This window comes from Mustela putorius, unplaced genomic scaffold (assembly GCF_011764305.1).
Source record: "Mustela putorius furo isolate JIRA1106 unplaced genomic scaffold, ASM1176430v1.1 tig00000129_pilon_pilon_pilon, whole genome shotgun sequence".
NCBI lineage: Eukaryota > Metazoa > Chordata > Mammalia > Carnivora > Mustelidae > Mustela > Mustela putorius.
Genome location: NW_025421290.1, coordinates 40150313 through 40174762, shown reverse-complemented (window position 1 = coordinate 40174762; position 24450 = coordinate 40150313). Strand labels below are relative to the sequence as shown.

General features: G+C 50.6%; 1 protein-coding gene across 8 annotated transcripts in view; it reads left to right on the top strand.

The window, feature by feature from the left end:
- Window positions 1-19622, top strand: part of DCAF4 (DDB1 and CUL4 associated factor 4) — a 29539-nt gene extending 9917 nt beyond the window's left edge. For 2 of the 8 annotated variants that reach the window (XM_004754818.3, XM_004754819.3), the window contains 15 exons: window positions 931-1045; window positions 1695-1886; window positions 2148-2244; window positions 4369-4472; window positions 4899-5056; window positions 5770-5852; window positions 6912-7014; window positions 9279-9422; window positions 10365-10414; window positions 14104-14183; window positions 15607-15702; window positions 15811-15908; window positions 16421-16594; window positions 17012-17126; window positions 18535-19622. In XM_004754818.3, the coding sequence (XP_004754875.1) occupies window positions 2156-2244; window positions 4369-4472; window positions 4899-5056; window positions 5770-5852; window positions 6912-7014; window positions 9279-9422; window positions 10365-10414; window positions 14104-14183; window positions 15607-15702; window positions 15811-15908; window positions 16421-16594; window positions 17012-17126; window positions 18535-18728 (1488 nt within the window). In that variant the 5' untranslated portion in view covers window positions 931-1045; window positions 1695-1886; window positions 2148-2155 and the 3' untranslated portion in view covers window positions 18729-19622. Of the gene's footprint in view, window positions 1-906; window positions 1046-1694; window positions 1887-2147; window positions 2245-4368; window positions 4473-4898; window positions 5057-5769; window positions 5853-6911; window positions 7015-8872; window positions 9119-9278; window positions 9423-10364; window positions 10437-14103; window positions 14184-15606; window positions 15772-15810; window positions 15909-16420; window positions 16595-17011; window positions 17127-18534 lie in introns of those variants that run through there. The other 6 variants (XM_045072776.1, XM_004754820.3, XM_045072781.1 and 3 more) reach the window with 6 other exon arrangements.
- The last annotated feature ends 4828 nt before the right edge of the window (window positions 19623-24450 follow it).

Below are 24450 nucleotides of genomic sequence, written 5' to 3'. Positions count from 1 at the left end.
AGAAATGGGCTCTGAACGTGCTAAGTCTCTTGTCACTGTGGAAGTAAGAGGTGGCAGTGGAAGTCGATACCCAGGAGAGATTCTAGGGGTTGGAGATAAACTTGTGTTGGCAGATGAAACGGAATAAGTATGAAAAGAAGAGGATCTAGGATAGAACAGTAGAAAACAGACAAAGGGCAGGTGACCCAAGAGAAGCCAGAAAAGGATGAGTTTGACAAGTAAGAGGAAAACCAAGAGAAAAATATTCCAGAAGCCAAAGGAAGAATGAAGCTTGGTGCTATCACGTGATTTAGGAATAAGGGCTAAAGAGAGACCACTGACTTTGGCAGGCAGGGGGATCATTGGTTAAATATGTCACAAGGCTTTTAGCAGATAGGCAAGGAAGGAGGCGTGATGCAGTGGGTTGAGGAGTGACTGGGAGACCAGCTGTGGGATGTGTGCACACAGACCACGTGCGCAGGATAGCCTCCTTTTGGGTCAGAGTTGGAACACATACAAATAATAAGGCTGGGGAAATTGGTTAAACGATTGTCTGAACAAGTGTTCGCACTTGAACAAGTGTCTGCAGGGTCTGAGAAGGAATGAGAGGTGGGCTGGGTTTGCCAGGAAAAGGCAAGGACACGTGTTTCTCCAAGACAAGAGGGCAGCCCCCCTTGGAAGGGGAGGGGAGAGAAGCTGGGAGTGTTTGTACCTGGCAGCCTCTCTGTTCTCTGTGAGGTCTGGAGCTAGGCTAGCAAGGAAGGAGAACTGGAAGAAAGTGGAAGGGTTGTTAGGGCAGAGATAACAGCCTGAGCTGTCGGGAGTGACTCAGACTAGGAATAATTAAAGTAGTTTAAGACCTCAGAGGATGAAAATAAGACCTTTATCATGGCTCCCCCCTGAGCGCGGCTACACGCTCTGCTTCAGCAGCGCTTGCTCCTTCTGGCGCAGGACTGGAGAGCATCAGGGGCCAGCAGTCCGGGCTGTGGAGCGGCCCCATGGGGGAGGCCGACTGACCGAAGCAAGCACACTGAGGACTCCGTTACAGAATTCGCAGAATGTTTGGGTAAGCACCGACCAGCAGTCCGGACCTGTCGTGCTCTGCTGCGAGCAGGCATTCCACACTCAGATGGAGAAGCTGGGAAATAAAAGCAAATAGTTTTCTAATCTGTTCTTTGGTTTCATTCAGCCTTAAAGACTTTTTTTTTTCTGATTTTGTTACGGGATTTGAATGTGGTTTTAAAGTATATTCAGTAAAAAATAAATAGAAGCACATTCAGTAAAATGGCCTCAACTCTCTCCTGTGAGTTGGGGGGGAGGGGAGAATCAGGTGTTGGGAAGGCATGGAGCTCACAGCAGCTGGGCCAGGTACCACAGAACTCTTCATGTGATCCCCAATGTTGAAACTTGGCAGTTAAGTGACAGATTCAGGCTCCACTAGTTAAGACTTGAAAAAGCCTCCTGAAATTTATGGCAATATCAGTAAGAAGTGTTTTTACCTCATTCCTTCTTCAAAAAAAAAATATATATATATATATATATGCATGTTCACATCCGTCCCTTTGACAGCTTGCATACAGGAAGCTAAAACCTTTATAAAGCATGTCGAGAAGTCCTACACACTGGCCCTTGTTTAACCGTGTTCACAGTTTCCTTGCTCAGTGCTGGAATTGTGTAGGAGAAAGTGTTCACTGTCAACTGTTCTCTGTGAATAGGGATGTGTGTGGATTGAAAGAAAAATTATATGCTCTGGTGTCATCTGGTAAAGAAAAGAAAGAAGAATAACCTGCGTGCTCGTGCCAGCCTCAACCGCCACCTAAAGTAATTGCAAGACCCTGTCATCACCTCACACAGTGACCAAAAGAACCAGAGGTCGGCAGATTGGCAGGCCAGGTGTCAGCTGTGAGGTAAGAACCGCAGCTGGAGAAGTGGCTCCCGAAGCTTGGTTCTTCATCGCTGTCTGTGCCTGGAGGCAGCCCTTACAGGCGAGGCTTGGTGTGGCAGCTCTGGTGAGAAGCCAGGTTGGGCCATTGCCTTGCCTAGCTCCCAGCATGAAGGAGCTGTCGAGAAGCAAACAGGAAATCATGTGCACGCGCGTGCGCATGCCCACACGTTTGTATGCAGACTTGACATGTTTGTATGTGGACTTGCTTGTTTTTCTCTTTCAGGAGTAGAAATGCATAAAAACAGCTGGCAGAATAGAAGACGTAGGAGAAGGAGTCATCAGCAGAACCCTTGGTTCAGACAACAGGGTTCTGATGAGAGGCAAGTGCTGCTGCTTGGGGCCACTTGAGCTCTGTGGTGGCCTCAGATGCTTGGGAGTCACCAGGGTTGTCACCGCAATGCAGGGTCTGAGGGTGGGGGGGGCTCTGTTGCAAGTCAACCTGCCTGTCGCTCTTGGAGGAGTGAGGAGATAGGGCCTCACTTTTCCTTCTTCTCAGAGCAACGACCTCTGGCCAGAGCGTTAGCTAGAGGCTTAGAACCAGACGGTATCAGATAGGACTGGAGAGCTGTTTTTCTACTTTGCAGAGTAGAAATACTTTCTCTCTCTCTTCCTTTTTTCCCAGCCAATGAAAATACCTTTCTGGAGACCTAATTTCATTAATTCAGCCTAATCCTTAGAAAGGTTAAATATATATAATATTGAGCTTAATAAACACAAAAAGATATACAGAATAGTACAGTGAATGTCACGTACCTAGTACCAGCTTAGAAAGTAAAACCTAGTCTATGCTGAGTTGAAGTCCCCAGTGCAAACATTTTCCATTCTCAATTTACTGTTACTATGGCCAGAAGTCCTGCTGGCCCTGAACTATGGAGAGGTGTCCTCGCCTGGTGTGGGCAGGTTGTCCTGTGCTGGGACTAGATTGTATTTTCTTAGTGCAGAAGTCTCTGCACCAGAAGAGGCCTGCATGCCAATTTTAAAACTTTTCCACACTTCAGACCTGCTCCGAAAATCGACAGATTTCTAGCAACAGGGTCAGATGGTGACAAAGACCAAGATGCTTCTCTAGAACAGATGAACCTGAACAGTAACAAAAACCATCCAAATGTCATGGAAAGAATCAGGGCCAAGGAATCGGGAGGTCCAGATTTCACATTCTGCCTTCTCCTGTGTGAATTTGGGCAAATTACTTAGTCACTTTGAGTCACTTTTGTACAAAAGAGATGTAACACGAGGTTTGCAATACTGAATGGAAAACCTCTGATGGGCTGCTTGGCTCTGAGTAGCCCCTTCGTACATGGTGGGCCTCATTAGGTGCAGGATAAATCTATTACTCTAAGCCAGAGTCACAATATTGACCCATATTGTAGAACAATCAGGACAGTGCCCAGTGTTTGTATGTTTTGTAAAGAGAACCATGGATATTTTTTGGGCCTTCCCACAAGAGTACAACGTGTAGCAAAATGTGACCTGGGCAAGAAGAGAGTCTCAACTCAGCCTTGGCAGAGTCATGTGGAAACACGCTGGGCAGCCGCCTTCCAGACTCTGTGTGGAAAGAATGGAGGAGTCGTCCTTGGACTAGAAATGTAGACATTTGTCGTGAGGAAGCTTAGTCCTTCCTCCTCTTGCTGCCTGGTCACACATGAGCTGCCTCAGAAAGCTCCGAGCCATTAAAAAAAAGGGAGAACAAATAATTTTCTCTGAAACTGCATAGTTAGTATTTACAGACAAAAGAGAAAGTTCTTTCAGTCCTTCAGCCTCGATACTCAATTTGTACTCCTTTGGGGGATGGGGAGGAAGTTCTTGATTTTTAAACAGATTTTGTCAGGATTCTAAAATTAGATGTTTTTCTCTGTCATTATATCCTTCAACCTGTAATTGCCACAGAAACTGCTTGTAGCTTTGCAAATCAAGTGCTTAAACATGGCTGTATCCGAGTATTACCTGAGCAAATCACCTCCGTGCCCTGAACCCCAGTTTCTCCATCTATAAGGTGATATGGCCAAGTAAAATTTGAACCCTTTGTACTACTAAATCCAGTAAAGAATAAACTGCACCTGGCCTTTTAGCTGCTGTTGAATTGACAAATGAGCCCAGCTGATAATATTCTTATTGGCAAAGATTATTCTTCTTTTCATCTGGAAATTTCTGAAAGACTTCAGAAAATGCTCAAGTGAGGAGATAAGGAAAGGGACTTTAACGTGACACACATCCTCTTAAGGGTGAGGAACCAAAACTTTGCTTGTCCTAACTTTAGTGTATTTGTAGTAGGTAAACTCCTTTAAGGAGAAGGGAGAGGTGAGGGCTCTCCAGGTAATCAGAAGGGTCAGAGGGCTGGAGTGAGGGCCATGGAACAGCCCGAACTGACCCCTGCAGGACCCCCCAGTCAGAGAATGACAGACTCAAGCCCTTCACTGCGAGTTACTATGACTGTGTGTTGACAGGGGCAGCTTAGTGGCACAGCAAAGCTCACAGGATTCTGGCCACGTCGGCGATGACGAGGCCCCATCGACCTCATCTGGCGCAGCAGGGAGTTCTTCCGTGCCAGGTGAGGCCGTCTGTTGGACAGTGGACCTGCTGTGGCCCTGCCTGTGGGGAAAGATGAAATCTTGTCCTGCCCCATCATCTGGTCACGTCTGCTTGGGCTGCCCTTCTTAGCCCTGTGTGTCTTTGCTTGCGTGTGGGGACACTCCATGGGTGTCACCAGCCCTTTCCTGGCTCGGGGGAAATTCTGGAGCACATTGAAACGCTAACTAAACATCCTGGCTGCGTTAGGAACGGGGCAGAAAGGGAGCTGAGGCCGATGGCTCCCTGCATGGGCACAGGAGGGTGACTGGCTGCATTAGCCTACCTGCTGCCCCTCAGAACAGATGGACATCTGTGAGGGGTGGTGTGGACAGGCCTCTGGGTTCTTTTGTAGGTGGGTCCATGTCGTGTTCTAAGTTGAAGTGGATTTCCTCTCTTTTGACTTAAGATCTGCCGGGGTATTACTTTGACCCTGAAAAGAAACGCTATTTCCGCTTGCTCCCTGGCCATAACAACTGCAACCCCCTCACAAAGGAGGGCATCCGGCAGAAGGAGATGGAAAGCAAAAGGCTGCAGCTGCTGGAGGAAGAAGACAAGCAGAAAAAGGTGGGCTCCGCACTCTTGCTGGCCGCCCTGTCCCCTCCACTGCTGACGGGAGGTGCCAGTGAGACGCCCCTATAACACAGCATGGGGCTCTTTGTGGCATTAAGCTCCCCCCATAGGAATCCGATGAAGAGAGTGAGAACAGGCAGGAAATCTCCTGCTACTCCTTTTCTTACCTGCGAAGTTCCATCCGTGAGCCTCCCATCCTGTCCTTCCCCGGAGGAATCGGGAAGTGGCATGACACAGTTCCAGTAACTGTGTATCTTTAATAGAAAACCCAGGTGTGTGGTTTGGATGTGAGGATTTCCTGCATCCCTTCTGGGGATTAGATGCCAAGAACTTCCTGTGGTTTATGGGAGCCCCGGGGTCACCAGGTCGAACGGAAAGCTTGGTGAAGACCTGAGCGAGCAGGACCATTCTTGTGCTCCCTAGCGGGGGGGCCTTGTGTCCTCACCTGGCTCCACAGGTAAATTGATGGAGAGCTTAGATGTGGACACCAGGCCAGCTTTCCAGCTCAACGTGTGCTTTCTTGTGACGGACTTTTCCTCTTGCCCAGGAGAGGAGTCTGTCAGATCTCTATACATATAATTTCTGCCAACTTAGTACACCAGCTTCTTTATTAGATCCTATGAAACTAAAAGCATTCTCCATTATCCTATAACCTAAAACTTCATTGAATCTGGTTTTGTTTTGTTTTGTTCTGTTTTGTTTTTTAGAAAATAGCCAGGATGGGTTTTAATGCATCATCACTGCTACAGAAAAGCAAGCTGGGTTTTCTCAATGTCACCAGTTACTGCCGGTAAGACAAAGCCTCATTAAGCTTTTTACCTCTTCCTGTTTCTTATATCCGTGGTCCAAGAAGCCAATGGGGATAGAACCACTCTGAGGAGTCCTCACAGTTGGGGGCAAAGTGGGGGTGGGGAGGAGCACAGCCTGCCTTCTGCCAAAACCAGCCCTGAGAAAATCATTTTCCTATAGAACAAGGGGAGAAGCTCCTGCAGGAGGCCAAGGAGAGAGAAGGGATCTAGGCAGAGAAACTCAGCAGAAATTTCTCAAGACGTTTCTTCTGTGTTACTTGAAATCCTTTTCAGTGCAGTGAAGCTCCTAGAACTTCATTCCCATGAGATTTCTGCCTCCTCCCCTTCCCATGAGTTGTCATCTAAAATACAGCAATGAAAGGGATGTATGCGTACTAAACCTCATATACTTGTGATGTTTGATATTCTGACTAAAACTCTGTGAGCTGGGTTGGTACTTGCCCATTTTCAGAAGAGACTGAGGCTCAGAGCGGAACGACCGGCTCAAGGTAAGGCTAGAAAGGACGGGATCCGTCTGATCCGGTGCCTGAGCTCCTCAGCCCTGCGTTCTGCGGCCTCCTGTGCACGGGCCAGTAACAGAACATCAGAGGGGGGCACAGCACTTCTGTTGGAGCAGGGCCCCCTTCAGGGAAGGCCGGCCCCACCAGGGTAGATGGGGCAGACCTCTCCCGTATCTCCTTCCTGAGAAGGAAAAGAGTTAAGGTCTAGTTAGATCTCTCTTCACCTTAAAACCTGCTTTGTTCTCAAGTGGGGTACGGCCTTGATGTGGAGAGGGAGCTGGGCGCCCTAGTCTAGTTCTTTCTTTGACCCTGTAGAGGAGCCACCCATTTCTTGGCCTTAGTTTTCCTCCGAGTTCTGTGACTGAGATGATTTGGGATCCTGCTCAGCTCCGCGGCTGACACTTACTTGGGAGGAGAGGCTGATGGGGGCGGGGGGCGGGGAGGTCTCCAGGGTGGGCGCCAGGGCGGAGCCTCTGAGTCGGCTTCACGGGTGTCTGGGTCCAGTGGCCGTGCCCTCCCCGCCCCTCTTTCCCTCTGCAGTTTAGCTCATGAGCTGCGAGTGAGCTGCATGCAGAGGAAAAAGGTCCAGATTCAGAGCTCGGATCCCTCCGCTTTGGCAAGCGACCGATTTAACCTCATACTGGTGAGTGGGAGGGAGCTCCCTGTGGGTGCCAGGGGTACAGCTTTTATCCCCTGACCCTGAGTGGCCCAACCTTGGCTTTCATGAGACCTAGTTGTGAGATGGCCAGTGCCACGAGAGCAGGGGGCATCCCCTTGGCGTCACTGTTCTGACGTGTGCCCGCTGGCAGGTGCTGAGCCGGCAGGGCCGGCCGTGCTGACCAGGCTCGCCCTGACTCCAGCTCTGTTATTCAGTCTGACAGCCGGGGCCCAGCACACATCTAAAACTATCACAGAGTAGTTTTCCCTTGGGTGTGTTGGGTACAGACAGAAAGGTATGCAGTGGGCCAGGGGCTTCTAATTCTTCCTGTACTGGGGCGTCATCCCACCACCCTGAAGCTCCAGCATCCTTCGGTAGCAGCCATGCGCCGCTCCCTTGCTCGTTGACTCCTACCCGGGTGGCACCGCTGGGCCTGTGCGTCCGACACACCTTTATCACATCATTTACACGGAGCAGAGTCTTCTCTGCATTAGGTTAGACTGGGGCTAATCTAGCCAAAGCTAAATAAAGCCAGAGCCAACTGCCTGAACCCAGCGTTCAGAAAAATGTCGGCGGAAGACCCCGGGATCCCCGGAGTTAGACTAGAAGCTTGAGGCTACAGGAGATCATGGCTTCCTAGCAAGCCCTGTCCTTCCTGGAGGCCGGGGGAAGACTGAGGAGAATGAAAGAAGGATGGAAAAATGGAGAGCCTCAGCCTGCTGGACAGGACTGGAATCTGAAATCATGGAGCTGACCCTTGAGGTCTTGCCCCAGAAGACATCAACAGGAGAATACATCCGGGGTATTCTAGGACTCCCATTCTCTCCTGTGGCTTTACTCCCCCAAGGATCTAGGGGTACGATTTGACCTGAATCAGTACATACTCGGGAGCCGCTTCCCTGGGTCTCTTCGGTAAAACTGGGTGGGTATGCACGTGCTGCTTAGTATAGCCCCCGTCCCCAGTCCTCATGCTCCGTCTCACAATGATTCCCACGGACGTGGAGATCTCCCCAGTCATCCGGAGTTAGAGGTGGTTGGCTAGCTGTGTGGACTAGAATTTTGGGAAGGGTGCTTTGCCACCCAGAGATCAGTTCTTCCATTCTGATTCTAGTCACTGTAATGATTCTTCAGGAAATGTGGTTTCTGAGTAAACTTGCAAAGTGAATACATTTTCACCAACATCCAAACCCATGTTATGTGTGTATATTATATTTAAATATATATATAAAACACATAACTATATAAGGTTTTTGTTTTGAAGTAATTATTAACCACATTTTTTAAAATTGTATTTGTTTATTTGACAGAGAGAGGACACAGTGAGGGAGGGAGCACAAGCAGGGGGAGTGGGAGAGGGAGAAGCAGGCTTCCTGCTGAGAAGGGATCCTGATGCCGGGCTCGAACCCAGGACTCTGGGATCATTACCTGAGGTGAAGGCAAATGCTTAACAACTGAGCCACCAGACGCCCCAACCACATTTTTTTTTTAAGATTTTTTTTTATTTATTTGACAAAGATCACAAGTAGGCAGAGGGGGAGCGGGAGCAGGCTCCCTGCTGAGCAGAGAGCCCGATGTGGGGCTCGATTCCAGGACCCTGAGATCATGACCTGAGCCAAAGGCAGAGGCTTTAACTACTAAGCCACCCAGGTGCCCCATCCAGCCACATTTTTTATATGAGAAAAAAACTTACATCCCAATGTAGTGTTTTTTATTGTAATTTTTTTTCAGTGCAGTAGGCTTGCTTCCTTTTTTGTTGTTGTTGTTTTTTCTTTTACTCAGTGGGGAGAAAAGTGCCTGTGTAATAGGAATCCAATTTTGTATTCTCCTTTCACCCCCTTCACAGGGGTATAACTAGCATTTTCCGCATTGTGTGTGGCCTTTGCGATGGCTGCATGTCACCATGTGGCCCATCTAAACAGCTTACCTGGGTGGACACTGGGACTCTTCGAAACGCAGTTCTGAGAGGAGCCGCTGTACGGACCTCAGACTCCCTGACTCCGCCCCCTCACTGCCCTTATCCGTGTTCCTGACTGTGAGACCGCATCGCTGTCCGCCTTGCCCGGGCACGGCTGGGCTGAGTAGGGACAAGGTGGGTTACCCCCATGCTCCATACCCCCTCGTGGGTGGGAGCGCTCACCAGGTGAAAATGCACAGAGCATGGGATCCTAGAAAGAGGGGCAGATAGATCGCCTTGGGCAGCTCGCCTGGGCTCAGCCAGGGAGGTGACCTGTAGTCTCTTTTCCCTCCAGGCGGATACCAACAGTGACCGGCTCTTCACAGTGAATGATGTCAAAGTCGGAGGCTCCAAGTATGGCATCATCAGCCTGCGAGGTCTGAAGACCCCCTCGCTCAAGGTGCATATGCACGAAAACCTGTACTTCACCAACCGGAAGGTACGTGGCCTTTCCCATCAATTAGCCTTGCAGCTCCCTTTGCACTTTGGATCAAAGGGCCCTGCGTTAGTTGGCCCAATTCAGAGGAGAGGAGAGAACTTTATGAAGAAGGTGGGGCTTGAGTACCTATTTTCCCAAGGGAAAAGGGAGTCCGAGATCTTGAGAACTCATAGGGGAAGAAAGGGGCCTCAGGAGTTTCTTTTCTTGGAAGAGAAGTAACTGTCAGTACTTGGGAGAAGGTGTGAACATTCTTTAGGCTTGGAAAGGCTTCTTTAACTGGTGGTGCAGACCTTCCCTCTGGGAGGATCGCAGTAGCCCGAAGGAGCCCTTGCCCAGCACGGAGTTCCTGGGCTGCGGGCGGAGGGGGCCTGAGTGGACAGTCTTGGGTGCATCCGTCACTCAGCCAGTCTGTGGCCTACACAGAGGTTATGGAAATAAAAAGAGATTACATAAATACAATACAGCACAGCTTGCCATTGAGGGAGCAACCTTTAAATTCCACTGGGGCGATGAGTGAATGTGTAAGAAGCGGTGACATTCTGTCCATTTGGGACCTGAGCCACAGCATGGACACAGGTCGAACCTGGTCTCTGGGGGAAGGGAAGATGCAGTTCGCCTCTCGGTTAGGTTGGTTCCCTCCTATTGCAGGGACTCCGTCCCCAGACCAGACCTCAGGGTATGCCACAGGTCTCACTGTGAGGTCCATGCTGATGACCAAGGACCAAAGTCTGAGGGTAACTTCCTCCCTGTTGCCCTCAAGGCCCTACATGGTGGAGCAGGGGACTTGCCTGTCCTGGTGACTGTTCCAGCCCCCTTAAAAGAAGTGAGACCTGAAGAAAGCAGTCCCGTGTCGGTATCCCCAGTAGTTACTCAGTAGGAAAGCATCTGTCTGTCTCCGTGAGTTGGCAGTCAGACCAGCCTTGCTGTGTGCTTCCTCCCCAGGTGAACTCTGTGTGCTGGGCCTCGCTGAATCACCTGGATTCCCACATTCTGTATCTTTTGGCAGACGAAGAGGTTTGGTGGACAACCCATGCCGCTATGTAGAGCCGGGCATCTGTGGGGTGTGTGAGGTGGCATCATCGTGGCCAGAGGTCTACTCTGTTTTGTATGCACATCTCACCCGTTAGGAAAGAATAGTGCAGCTCGGTAGAGAACAAGGCTTGCCGTGTGTGGAGCGCAGACAAGTAGCAGAGTTCCCAGGGTGACACTGATGTCACTGTGTGCCAGACACTGTTAGGAACAGTAAAGCCTTGGACAGGAACCCCACATGCTCCTGAGGTGAAGCAGGACGAGCTCAGAGCTATAGCAGTTTGAACGTGGGCCGGGCCTCTTGTTGGGAGAAGGGGAGGGCGGGCATCAGTAAAGGGGAAAGGGGAATTCTGCAGCATTGGACGGAAGTGTGTGGGCTCAGTGCCTAGGGTTCCTACCAGAGACCACCTTCTTTCATTTTTTTTTATTTTATGTATTTATTTTTGGGGTGTGGGGGGGGCCCGTGAGCGGGAGATGGAGAGACAAAGGCAGAAGGAGAAGCGACTCCTAGCTGAGCAGGGAGCCCAATGCAGGGCTTGATCCCAGGACCCCAGGATCACAACCTGAGCTGAAGGGAGACACTTAACTGACTGGGCCCCCCTGGTGCCTCCAGAGACAGCCGCCTTTAGAGCACTCTTCACTCTAGTCTGCCCTCTCAGGGAACAGTCAGGGCTCTTTTACTAAGAGCACAGGAGCACAGTGTCAGGCTGGCTAGACCCATCCTCTGGTGTCCCTGGGGGCTGTTGATGATGGACAGAACAGCTGTCTGTCCCGTGCTTCTGGGAGTAATTCGGTTTGAGCCATGAGTCTTGTCCTTGGTTCAGTTTTATAACCAGTGAGTTCTTAAAACCCTGACCACTCACTGTACCTAACACATACTTCAAGAGTCATCACGGGGCTAACATCAGTTAACATCGGTGAATGCACTTAGCACAGTGCTTGGCATATCTTGGTCCTCCTTACATAATGGCTGAATCGGAACCTGTTGGGGTTATTTTAATTTGTTCCACGACATACTATTTTTAAAAGATCGGGTTATAAATTTTACATAAGATAAACACAAAACTGTGTGTTCTGTAAATTGAAAACTTTATGTGGCTTTCATTTGGTAGGATTCTGTGGGGGATAGGACCACCTGTCACTGATGCTCTTACCAGATGACGGAAGAGACCAGATCTTAAAGGAGAGAAAACAACCTCGCTCTCATTTCTGATCTTAAAACAGGAAGACGTTTTCCCAGGTTTCTCTCCTTACACTAAGGAGAGATTAAAAGCCCGTATAATTGAGTTTAAAGAGCATGGTCTGTGGGGTAGCTTCGTTAGCCGCTTGCCCTCTGGTGGTCACTTAAGGTAATCTTTTCTTTGTACCTGCTGCCTCTGCTGAAGGCCATGGAACTTTCTCCCTTTACCAAAACGGCACGTTGTTGAGCCTGGTCCTCTGCATTTCCCCCCCATGGGGAGCAGTTAGACTGAGACTGCCCTCCCTGGGCTCTTGGATACCTGCGGCCTCTGAAAGGACCGGATCTGATACTGGCCCCATGAGTACCACATGAAGTTTAAGAGTAAACTTCATCCTAGGAACTAAAAGTGCATCTAGGTAGGGACTCCCTCCCCACATGCTCGCCCTCTAAAGCCAGAAGCAAAAGAGGTTTCTTCAGGAAGGCCTTGGGCTGCCCAGCCGCAGGGTTATCATTTTCAGCTCCGGCATCTCTCTGACCAGAAATGCGTAACACGGGGCCTGCCGCCTGAGGCAGCGTGATATGCACACGTCACAGTTCAGACAACCGGACTCGTTGCCTGATTGCTTTGCAGATGCTGACAGTTCTCAGTGAAGGGTGCGTGTGTTCGTTCCACAAAGTCCATTGAGCGGATTCATCCCTGTGCAGTGCTGGAAAGGGCAATAGTGGGCCACAGGCGCTCAGTCTCTGCAGTGACGTCGGTGGGGCAGTGGGATGCTAGCAGGATGGAGGGATCGGGTGGCCTTCCTGGAGGTGACTCCCACATGGGAAGGAGGGGACGGAGCTCCCAGTGGAAGGAAGAAGCAGGAGAGATCCTGGCTCCTGGGGCAGTGGTAAGGGGTCTAGTGTCTGTGAGGTCTCTGGCGAGGTGGGGCCCCTGGTGCTAGGATATTCTGGAGGACTGTGGCCCTGGAGGCATATCTTAGGAGAGGCTGGCAAGGGTGAGACCTCAGATTGGGAGGGTTGGGGGTTGCTGCAAGACTGCGCGCAGGGGAGCGGGTGTGGTGGGTAAGCAGGGGTGGAGGAGAAGCACAAGTGGAAGAGGCTCAGGATCTAGGCCTACCATGGAGGTGACAGAAGGTCTGAGGGGGGCCTCCCAGAGGGTGGGCTGGAGGTCACCACCGAGCATGTCGTTGGAAACAGTGCCGCGTGGCCACAGGCAAGACTGGAAAGTGTCGCTTGGTGTGAAAAACGGGAGTCCACTGGAGACCTTGGGGAGACTTGCCTGGGAGATGACTGGGTTGCAGTAGGCTGAGGAGCGAGAAGGCGGCAAGGGAGTGGGAGAAACAGACTCCTCTGAGAGAAGTCCGGCTGTGAAGGGGGCGGAAGTGGATCGGTGGGAAGGAAGGCACAGACAGGTGGTTCAGAGGAAGGAAACGCAAGTGACTGTGGTCTGATGCGGCAGCACATCCAGCTGCAGTCGGGAGACTAAAGCTAAAATGTGGACATGTCGGTTTATACGCGTTCAGATGAGCGCAGATCAGGCTGTTTCTGGACTGCATAGCATGACCGCCATCCATGGGCCGTTACGTACATTTGTGAGCGGCATTTTTTTTAATGAAGTAGACTAGAAAATAACGAGTATCCTATTTAGTAAGAGCAAGTGTTTTATGAAACTTCTGTTGCAGTTCTTTGTGTGTATGTAGTGCGTGGTAGTAAACTTAAACTCATACCGTGGGTCTAAGAAAACACTGCCTTAGGGGCGCCTGGGTGGCTCAGCCGTTAAATGTCTGCCTTCAACTTAGGTCATGATCCCAGGGTCCTGGGATCGAGCCCCAAGTCAGACTCCTTGTTCTCCAGGAAGCCTGCTTCTCCCTCTCCCATCCCCCTGCTTGTGTTCCTTCTCTTGCTGGCCCCATGTCAAAGAAACAACATCTTTAAAAAAAAAAAAAAAAAAAAACTGCCTTAAAGCAGCCTCCCACACGTGGCGTATAAGACAGGAGAACGGAAGGGGATGTTCCTTCCAGCAGCAGAGCAAAAAACCCCTGAAACAACATAAGTGCCCATCAGCAAGAGACGAGACAGAGGAGTTGTACATTCATCCAAAGGTATGCTCCACTGTGAATGTCAAGAGATGGGAGCTACAAAATCAAGCCAGATCAATCTAGAAGAGAGTGGAGGTGGAACAGTGGTAGGAGATGCTCTGTGGAAAGAACAGAGCACGGCCCAGAAGTCTGACCAGTTTTAGAGTGTGATTTTGGGTGGGGGAGAGGGAAGACTTGGACTGGAGAAAGGTCAGAGAGGCCTTCAGCTGTGTTTGTGACATTTTTTTCCTTTTAGAAAATCTGTAACTAAATATGGAATATGTAAACGTGTTAAATGTGGCTCGTGGTGGTATTTTCTGGAAGGGTACTACCGCCCATTCTCTTCCCAGAGGAGACCCTTGTACTTGACTGTCCTTAACAGCTCCTCCAGGCTCTGCCTCATGGGCATCGCAGAGACCCCGGGCTGCGCCACCCTGCTCCCAGCGTCCCTGTTCGTCAGTAGTCACCCAGGTACCAGGTCCTTTCCCTTCGGAGGAGGAGGTGCTCCGAAGGTCTCAGTCCGGGCCTCCAGGAGCTGCAGCCCACAATGGTGTCAACTCTGTGGCAAGGGCTTGGACAGGAGGGGTGGGAGCCACAGGCTGCACAAGCCCATGTCAGCCTGCAGAAGCACTTGCGGGAGAGTTCCCGAAACCTGACCCAGGATTGGTACTAGAAGTGATGTATGGCCTTACATACTCCTCCTCTGGGGTCATTTCAGCACCCAGAGCAGTTAGGAGTACAAAAGATCAAAATATTTCTTTGGGCCACCCATAGAGATCCCGCAGCCTGGCGCCCGCTGTGGCCATGCTTCCAGTCTGTGCGCCTGAAGCAGTCAGGCTTCTTCCTGGCAGCATATTCTGGGCATTAAGTTTTCAGTCTGTCAGAGACTTAGGATCCATCAGACAAGGGTCAAACCTCTGGCATGAACCCCGGCTCTGCCCCTTACCAGCGTGAACAGGTTGCTTACCTTCTGTGAAGAGAACCCCCGCCCCTTCCGGTTACAGGGTTGGTGAGGGGGGCGCCCACTTAGCCGGTGCCTGACTTGTCCTCATGCAGCAGGCCCATGTGGCGGGAGTGTGTGTTACCACCATTGCCACAGATGAGGAAGCTGAGACAAAGAGAGGTTTAGAACCTGCCTTACAAACTGACCCGGGTCGTGGTTCCCTCTCGGGAAGAGCAGGGAGGTAATTGGGAGGGTATCGGGCTGCTGCAGTGTTTTGCTTCTTAACCTGAGTGGTGGGCACGTGGCTACATCCCCTTTGTGATCACTCATGGCCCTCTATTTGGGGTGTGTGCCCTTTATGTATTGTGAATTAAAAGGCTTATTTTAAAAATGTTTTGGGGACACCTGGGTGGCCCAGTCCGGTTAAGCTGCTGCCTTTGGCTCAGGTCATGATCCCAGGGTTTGGGGATCAAGTCCCACATTGGGCTCCCTGCTCACTGAGAAGCCTGCTGCTCTCTTGGCCTCTGCCTGCCACTCTGCCTGCTTGTGTGTGCACGTGCATTCTCTCTCTCTCTCTCTCACAAAATCTTTCAAAAAATAACGTTTTGCTTGGGATCCCACATCAGATAGTGTGATGTGGGATTGAAACCCTCTTATAAAGAACCACACCGTCTCTCTGACCGGCAGTCAGTAGTTCTGGCACTCCTCCTGGGAAGGCAGGAGTCACGTGCTTGTTCCCAGAATAACCCCTTTTGAGCCAGGTACCCCAGCTGAGTGTCTCTTTTTTGTCACCATAAAGGCCAAAATGGGGCCAAGGTATAGACAGATCTCTGAGCAGTCATTCCTGGAGGTTCCCCAGATCAGGTGGTCACTGACCAGGCAGCATGGAGGGAAGGGCCCCCCCCCCGCCCCCAGCAGCCACCTTTCACCTTTCACTGTTGCCATCCGCAGGAGACCGGCCCGGCATGCTCTGCAGTTTCCGGATCCCCGGGGCCTGGTCCTGTGCGTGGTCCCTCAACATTCAGGCAAATAACTGCTTCAGCACAGGTGAACCGCAGCTGCCCCCGCACGTCCCCAGAGGAAACTTTGACAGGCTCCAAACCCCCTGTCCAGACTGTGAGTGATGCTTGTCCCTCTGCCCCTCCTGTCTCTCAGGCTTGTCTCGGCAGGTCCTCGTGACCAACGTGGTGACGGGACACCGGCAGTCCTTTGGGACCAGCAGTGATGTCTTGGCCCAACAGTTTGCTCTCATGGTTGGTTGGACTGGGGGAGGGGAGCCATGTAAAGTGTCCCAAGGGTGGAAATTTTGCTGGACTGAAAACTGATTCCTGTGTGTGGCATCTGGTCGTCTCTTTTTCGGGGGAGAAAAGGAGAGCATCAGCAGGGTTGAGTGGGTTACTTGGTGATTCTATCTGCACTGGATGAAAGCTGGCCGATTGACAAAGGCCTGGCTAACCTGACTTTCAACAACTTCCTATTTAAATGAGCTGTTAGCAGTTCTGGAGTACTTATTAGCCAGCAGGACAAATAATTATGCAGCCAGTTGCGGGGACACTGGAAGACCCCTGGGGTCCCGTTCTTTTATCCTTTCCTAAGGAACCCTTCCAGCTACACTGAGGCTCAAGTCCTGACCACGCCATCACCCCCACCACTAACCCAGAGACTGGGAAAGGGGAGGCGAGGCAAGAGTTGTGTTCTGGAGGGAACACCCTTCCCAGCCTTAGAGGAGGTGGTGCCAACAACCATTCTCTCTCTCTTTCCATAGGCTCCTTTGCTATTTAACGGCTGTCGTTCTGGGGAGATCTTTGCCATAGATCTGCGTTGTCGAAACCAGGGCAAGGGCTGGAAGGCCACCCGCCTCTTCCATGACTCAGCAGTGACCTCTGTGCAGATCCTCCAAGAAGAGCAAAACCTGATGGCATCTGACATGGCGGGAACGGTAGGGGTAGCACTGATGACTCAGGCCACTGGTGCCACTGGCCTAGCACTCTGGCAGGTGATGGGCTCTTCAGAAAAGACCCTCGTGTTGGGGCGCCTGGCTAGCTTATTCAGATGAATGTGTGACTCTTGATCTTTGGATCATATGTTTGGGCCCCATGTTAGGTGTAGAGATTAAATTCTTCTGAGAGAGACCCTTGTGCCAGACAATAGCAGGGAAAGGGCAGAAGGAGACCAGGCAAGTCATTTTCTCCACCTGGGAGCCCAGCCTGGTCTAGACTGACATGAAACTGGTTTTGTTGCTTTTGAAATTTAGATTTTCCTAACCCTAAAAGGTGTTTGGCGACCACCTTGTCCTGCCTGGGTTCACTAGCGTACCTGCCGGACCCTCTCTAACGGCCCCTTGTGCTTTCCACAGATCAAGCTGTGGGACCTGAGGACCACTAAGTGTATAAGGCAGTATGAAGGTCATGTGAACGAGTACGCCTACCTGCCCCTGCATGTGCACGAGGAAGAAGGCATTGTGGTAGCAGGTACCTGGGGAAGGGAAGATCTTTCTGTCCCATCAAATAAAATGGCAGAGGGAGAAATTACTCCAGATCAGAACCTCGTACGTGGGACTTGTTGGTAGGAGACACGAGGTGGGACGTAGAGTAGGACAGTCCTACTGGTAAGCCGCAGTTAAAGCTGCCGCCAGCTGGGACAGCCCTGCGCCCTCACGTTAGTGGGAGAACATCACCTCAGTAACAGGCAAGTTACGTGCAATAAAACAGAGACCTGGGTGTTCACCTGGTCAGCATTCAGGGTGACCTTCACCCAATCCTGTTTAAAACCTTGGCCTCCCTTTTCTTTGTGCTCACTTTCCAGCCAAGGATGCTGCAAAAAGAGTTTAAGGTCACTGTAAAGGAACTGGTTCTTGGGAATCCATATCTGCAGAACAGGAGCAGGGGTGTTGAGCCACTAAACTCCCTTGAGAAGGGCTACAAAACTGTAGCCTCACAGATTTTGCTGTTTCTAGGGCGACAGACTATTCTGATAGCATGAAAGTTCAGTAGTTTGACACATGAAATAGTAAGCCCTTGACATTCAGGAATATGTTCTTGGTCTTGACATGTCCTCAGATTTGCAGATGTGCCTACAGAATGTACTTGTTCTCTGTGAAATCTTTTTTTGTGCCACAGAAGCATCTCTGAGAACTTCCTCAGGCTGTTTACTACTCTCCACCCCAGCAGCAGTTAGCTTCCTGGTTAAGCCTAGTCTCCATCTCAGGAGAACCGCTGTGCTCTGGGGAACAGGAAAGCGAGGAGCCCACTGCACGGCAGACGTGGGTGTTGGCCTCGTGCAGTCCTCGGCGAGCCGGGCCGTGAGACCCTGAGGTCTGCCCTTCCTTTTCCTCTAATGAGCTCCAGGAGCGCATCTAGGCTGCTGCAGCCAGTGCCACGTCCCTCACAGCTATGAGTCCCGAAGACTCACCTGGTCTTGGGAACTAAGCCATTAAACCAGAACCAGCTCTGGTGAGAGTTGTCACTAGTGTGTCCCAGGATGTACTGAAGGGAAGACATCTTCCTGGTTACTCTTCTCACAGAAATCAGCTGCATGTCCTCTAGACCGGGGGTGCTGGGCTGCCCCCTGAGCAGCCCTTGACACAAGGGAAGCAGAGTGGCCACCCATTAGCCAGGATGCCTGGTGACCAGCCACTGTGTCACAGCCAGCCAGTGCATCTTGTCACTTGGAACACCTGCGACTGGTTGTGATTCTAGAACACCAGGGAGACCTGTGACTTTGATTTTCCAGAAGTACATGTTATCAGCAGAAATAATTTCCATTGAGTTTGTGTTCTGGCTCCAGTGGGTTCCCTTCGGAATCATAAGAAGCCACGCGCACGTGTGCACAAGGGCTACTGCGTGTCCTAACCTGGCACGTGTTTTCCCTCTTTCTTAGTGGGCCAGGACTGCTACACGAGAATCTGGAGCTTCCACGATGCCTGCCTGCTCAGAACCATACCCTCCCCACACCCTACCTCCAAGGCTGACATCCCCAGTGTGGCCTTCTCTTCTCGGCTCGGGGGTTTCCGGGGAGCCCCAGGGCTGCTCATGGCTGTCCAGCAGGACCTTTACTGTTTCTCCTACTCCTAATTAATTCCACAGGGTGCAGCCGGGAGGGATGTGGATTTGACACAGGGAGTAAGCAGCAGCCATACTTCTGCCACGACTGCTATTTGCACTGAGGGCATTTTAATCAGATGCTCTGTGTACACAGACCCCATCCAACCAGCTGCCAGGAAGCAGGTGCTGTTTTATGTGGAGACACTTCAGTAAAGTTATTTCAGTTTAAGTTGTGAGCTCAGAGAGCTCAAAAGTCCTTTTCATAAAAGGTACTTATTTCCTTATTGAACTCCTCAGACTGGTCTGTGGTCCCCCTCCTTTTTTTTTTTTTTTTTTTTTTCTTTAAACAAGAAATACTTATTCTAAGGGCTGAAGATTGGCAGTAACTAAATTAAAGCTGCTGCTTCCACGAAAAGCCTTTTAAAGAAGCCTAATGAGGAGCCTGGGCGAGGCTGTTAATGCAGTCAGTGCCTAGGTCCCAGAAAGCCATGCACATGGACTGGAGAAACCCAGCTGGGGAGACGGGGAAGGGGTTTGGGGTCATTTCTCTGAGTCTCCAGAGATAAATGACTGAAGACTGGTTTTTGAAGTCATTAAAAAGCCTTCTCAGACTCAGTCAACATCTGTAGCAGACTTCCTTTCTCCTTTTATCACCATTCAAAGGCACTGGGAGGAAAGGTGGATCTTCCTAGATGCTGTAGGTTTTAAACAGGTCCTAGAATGCCTTTGTTGAGATGCCTTCCAGAATGTTATGTACAACAGCTCCTGTTGCTATTACGGTGACCTGAATGTCAGATTTAAGGGCCCCATCTCAAAGAAAATTGGCTTTGACTTTCTGTAATCGACCAGAAGCACTTTGCGAGATGTTTATACAGCGTCCAAGAGCCTGTCTTTCTACCACACAATAAACTAGAAAGAACCATGCGTGTTGCATTGCTTCTGTTAATGATTCAGATCACGATTTGATCCTTGCCTGCTACAGCAACAAAACCAGCTGCAGTGACGTCTACTCAGATCCTGGGTGCGGGGTAACAGAGACAGACCAGTTTTAATGGCTCTACTAGAGAGCTTCACTTGCCCTCCAGATCCAGTGTGCCCTTTCCTGCCTGCTCTATGCATGCCCCAAGCAGCTGACCTGTGAACTCCCCGGCCCCCCTCCTGCTGGCTCCTCCACCCGAGGCCACAGCCCCCACTGGACCAGCGCGCATTCTCTAGGTTCCAGCAGCTTCTTTAGTCTCTTCAGATCTCCTAGTAACTGCATCTCACTGTTGCTAGCCCAGGAACTTTGTCAGTTAAACTACTTGAGTTACTCCCTTGGGTGGCAGTTAAGTTTTCCTGCTAGAACCCTAGTGACTTGATGTACAGAGAACCAAATTTAAAAAAATGATGAGACCATCAGACTGGTCATCTGATAGATGAGCTACACATTCTAGCAAATATTTTTAATGCCTCACATTTTATAAAGAACTCCCCCCCATCTTACTGGATCTTTATAAAAACCCACAAAGGTGGCCCAGCAGGAGTAATGTAAAAATTAGTAGCATCGCCTTACAGGGAAGGCTGGGCACATCGACTTGTGTCAGATCACAAACCTGTTCAGCATAGAGACCTGAGACCACGTTCCCAGGGGCTCCTGCTCCTCTGGTCACTATCCGAGCAAGTGCCCACTAGCCCATCAAGTGCCATAGAGAAGTCAGGAAGTGGCTTGGTGGTGCCATTAAGTGCGCAGTGCTAACGGCCCCTGGTGGTGAATCACCAGGTAAGGACACTTTCTGGTCCCCAGTGATGCTAAGAAGCTTGCTAATTAGCCAGGATCCGTAGGCGTAGGCGTTTAGTCCTTCGGATTGGGCTCCTGTTCTCTCTGCAGCCCCGGCATCCTGGCCTGTGCAGAAGTCTCAGGAAATGCCCATATACTCAAAGGGGCAAGGGGGCCACTGTCACTGCATGGTCTTTTGGATCAATTCTGGTGGCATGCCCCTGCTCAAGACACAAGCAGAACTGCTGATCCATGAACCTAATATCCACTCACTTTTGTCTCCACACATTCTAGGTGATCACGATGTACAAGTTCATTATAGGATGTGCAATTTTAAACTGCCAGTCTTGACCACCTAATGCAGTTTCCCTCATGATTCTGTATTGTTTCTATGGAGCTAAGCGCCCATAAGTGGCTTCCTCGTGCGATTCTGATCCCTCCCCAAAGAGCAGAGGCAAAAGGACTACTCAGGAGAATAGTGTTGAGTTCTGCTGTGATGGCCCTGTCCCCACACACCCTCTAACCTCAACACCTTTGTCCTCACCCAAGCTCCTTGTTAAGCAGATACAGTTGTCCATCATTTTTTATTTCCCCTAGGCTTTTTAAAAAGGAGAGAGTGGTTCTTTAAAACCTCTAAACAGGAAAATTTTTGATCTCTGCTTAGCAGTCACTAATAACATCTGGTCTAGGTTGTAAGAAAAGTCAAACTTAGCTAAGAAGCTAAGTTTGCTTTTTAACACAGTGTCCCAAAGATGAGTATGTTACACAGTCTGGGTGAAGCCTTTTTCACCTGCACATCTGTTAGGGCATTTCGCCCTGTTCATAGGTGACCACAAATGTGAATGAGCAGGCGATGGGAAGCAGCGCTGAACTATGACGAAGTCCTCCCTAAGTGGCCTGGTTGTTGGCTGGCTTGTAGCCTTGTAAATGGCTGAGAGGACAGCAGCACTGGTTATCACTGGCTATCACAGATGCCCACAAGATAAACACCCGCTTCCCACCATCTTGCTGTGTCACCTTAGAAATCAGCCAGCCTGACCTACAAAGGCCTCCAGAAGTGTCCTCCGACCAAGTTAGCCCCCACTTATCTGTGAGCTCTAGATCTGTCCTGGTCAAAATTTCCCACAACCATCTCTGAAAACACCTGCAGGCCAAATTCCATCTCTCCTTCCTTCTGTATCTGCCAATGCGTCTGGGCCCATTCTTGTCTGCCTCTCAAGGCTACCCATCGCATGGCCACTGCCATGAGAGCGATCTCCCTGGGTCCCTGTGTTCAGTGGATTGTGCCTGGGTCATTTGTGCCGTGCCCCTTTTGGACCATTTCCTCCTCCTGCCTGGTCTCAGGACACAAATGTTTCGAGAGCCTTCCTCACCTGGGCCTCAAAGCAAGCCAGACTCCCCTCCTTTCCATCTCTTGAAGTGCCACTATTAAGTCTCAGAACATTCCCAAAAGCTTAGCTTTGCCAGCATCATTGCCTTTTCATTCTTACTACCTTGTGAAGTATGTGATGGTCACTCCAATATACTGAAGAAGAAAAAAGGAAAGGGACCGGCCCAGGTCGGCTAGTAAGTGGAAAAGCCAGCAGACTCTCCTGTTCAACTCTGAGATCTGTTGGGCCTTTTGTGCTTGACGGAATGGGACTTACTTCACCCTGAACTCTAAGGTCTTGGGTTCAGTTCGACGTTAAATCTCCCTTCTGTCCTCTTAAAACTAGCCAACTCTGTGTTCTGCAAGCGACCTCTGGACTGGTTGGCCTGTCTTTGCTCCACCTCCGGCTTGTTCCTGCCACCCACGCACTTGCACTCTTGGCTTCACTTGAATTAAAAGCAGCTATAGCAAAAAGGACTTTCTCTGCAGAGCAAAGGCACCCAGATATAAACACTGCCAAGAGCCCAGGGCTGCCTGAACCCAGGTGGCAGGGCGTCTTGGAAATGGAAACAAGATGTCCAGGGACAGAGGAGCCAGAGCCTTGAGATAGATTCAGGCTGGAGGTAAGGGTAAGGTCGGGTGGCTGAACCCACAGCAGTGCATGAAGTCCCCCAGGACTGGTACTACAGACTGGTGGGCTCCATCAAAGTCCACCAGACCCAAAAAGATATGCTCGTGGTCTATAAATGGCAGCTTCAAAGATGGCTTTGGTCATATGAGCAGATCCCTAAACTGCAGCTTCTCGAACCCCATGTACCCCCACACCATCTGTGCTTCAGTGCTCCTAAGTCTGAGTTTCCCAGGTATAAAAAAAGGAAAAAGTTGCACTAGGTGTAATTTAACAGGCGGCTATATGGGTTCAGTCTTCTCCCCCGCCGAGATGGCAGTTCTGAAACTGAAAATGCAAACATGGTGGAAAACATCACTGTTTTTTAACAACCAGAAGCTGAGCTCCAGTGGTACAAGGGAGATCAGCTTGCTTCATCTGCAAGCAGGTCTGTCTGTGACATTTTAGTGAAAGGGAAGTAGAACTCTACAAGGAGGAGCAGATATAAAAGCTAAGCCCTCCTGAGTAACAGAGCAGGTACCTTTTTCTCTTAGGGTAAGGTCAGTGCCGTATCCGGAAATGCAGAATTCACAACCCACAGAAATTTACGAGAAGTGCCACCTTGCACTGTCTGGGCCAGGGACAGTGCGGCTTTCAGGCTCACCTGGAGTCAAACCCCAGTTTTGAGTCTCACTGGCCAGGCAGCCCTGGGCTTCCAGAACTTCTCTGAGCCAGGGTCTTCAGCTGTAAAACATGGACACCACTCCCTCTCTCCCAGCGTGGCTGTGAGAATACCAAACGTATTCAGTCCCAGCACTGTACCTGGCACCCATGTGTTGGAAGTCAATCCAGCAGAGTGAAATCCAACAGATACGGGAGGGTCCCCCTGGGTCCCATCACTCAGGAGACCGCTTGGTTCTCAGCCAGCTGAAGCCTTCCGTCCTAGCTCCCTGAGCACTTCACCAGTGACCTCCTCCACCTCCATGCAAGTCTTTCAAACTGCAATTTTTTTTTTTTTTAAGTAATCTCTGTGCCCAACATGGGGCTCAAACTCATGGCCACGAGATCAAGAGTTGCACGCTCTTCTGAGCCAGCCCGGCGACTTATTAAAGCCTTGACGCAGCCACCCCCTTAATCAGGAAGGCAATTAATCTGCACTATTAGATGTCAGGAGAGAGGGCTCTCCAGGTGGGGGCCTGCGGGGCGCGCAGTTTCTGGGGCTGCAATCATATTCTGTTTCTTCATCTGGGCACTGGTTGATTATACGTTCAATTTCAGAAGATCCATCAAATGGAAATGTGTATTATCACTGTTCAATAGCTTAAGCCATTGTTCTCATCCTGAGTTGAACTGGTTTTTAGCCCTTGAGTTGAGGCTGGGATTGGATGTGTAGGGCAAGAAAAGCGAACGTTGTTACTTCCACCCTGGGTCGCTTCTCTTCCTTTACTCTCTCGGTCTGTGTAGGGGCAAGGAAGGGCGTGCAGAAGACTGTTCCACATCATTGCTACGTGGCCCGGCCGACTCATGCTCGGGGGTGCCGCCACACGACAATGGGACAGACGGCCAGGTCTGACCTAGGCCACCACCACGCATGCACCCCCCTGCTTCACTCACCCGAAGAGCAGCTGATCAAGATGAAAGGGATGGGAGCGGGACAGGAAAGCCAGAGGGAGAACAGAGCCAAGAGGTAGGGAAAGGACGAAGACGAGTGTCTGTGCCCACGAGGAGGAGGAGACCATGGAGGACGGTCAAACAGAGAAGGGGGTCAAACAGAAGGCAGAGCAAGGGGAGGAAGAGATCATGGGGGTCAAACAGAGAAGGCAGAACAAGGGAATGAAGAGGGAACCAACAGATAAAAAGGTAGAGAACAGTTTTTCCAATGGTTCCTCTAGGTCAGTGGCAACACTTAACCCTTCTGTGAGGACTTCCCGTGGACTGAGGCACCACAGCTACCCCAGTGACACCCGAGCACCAAGTCACCAGGCAGCGGCCGTCTGACACAGGCAGCCCTACTCAGGGC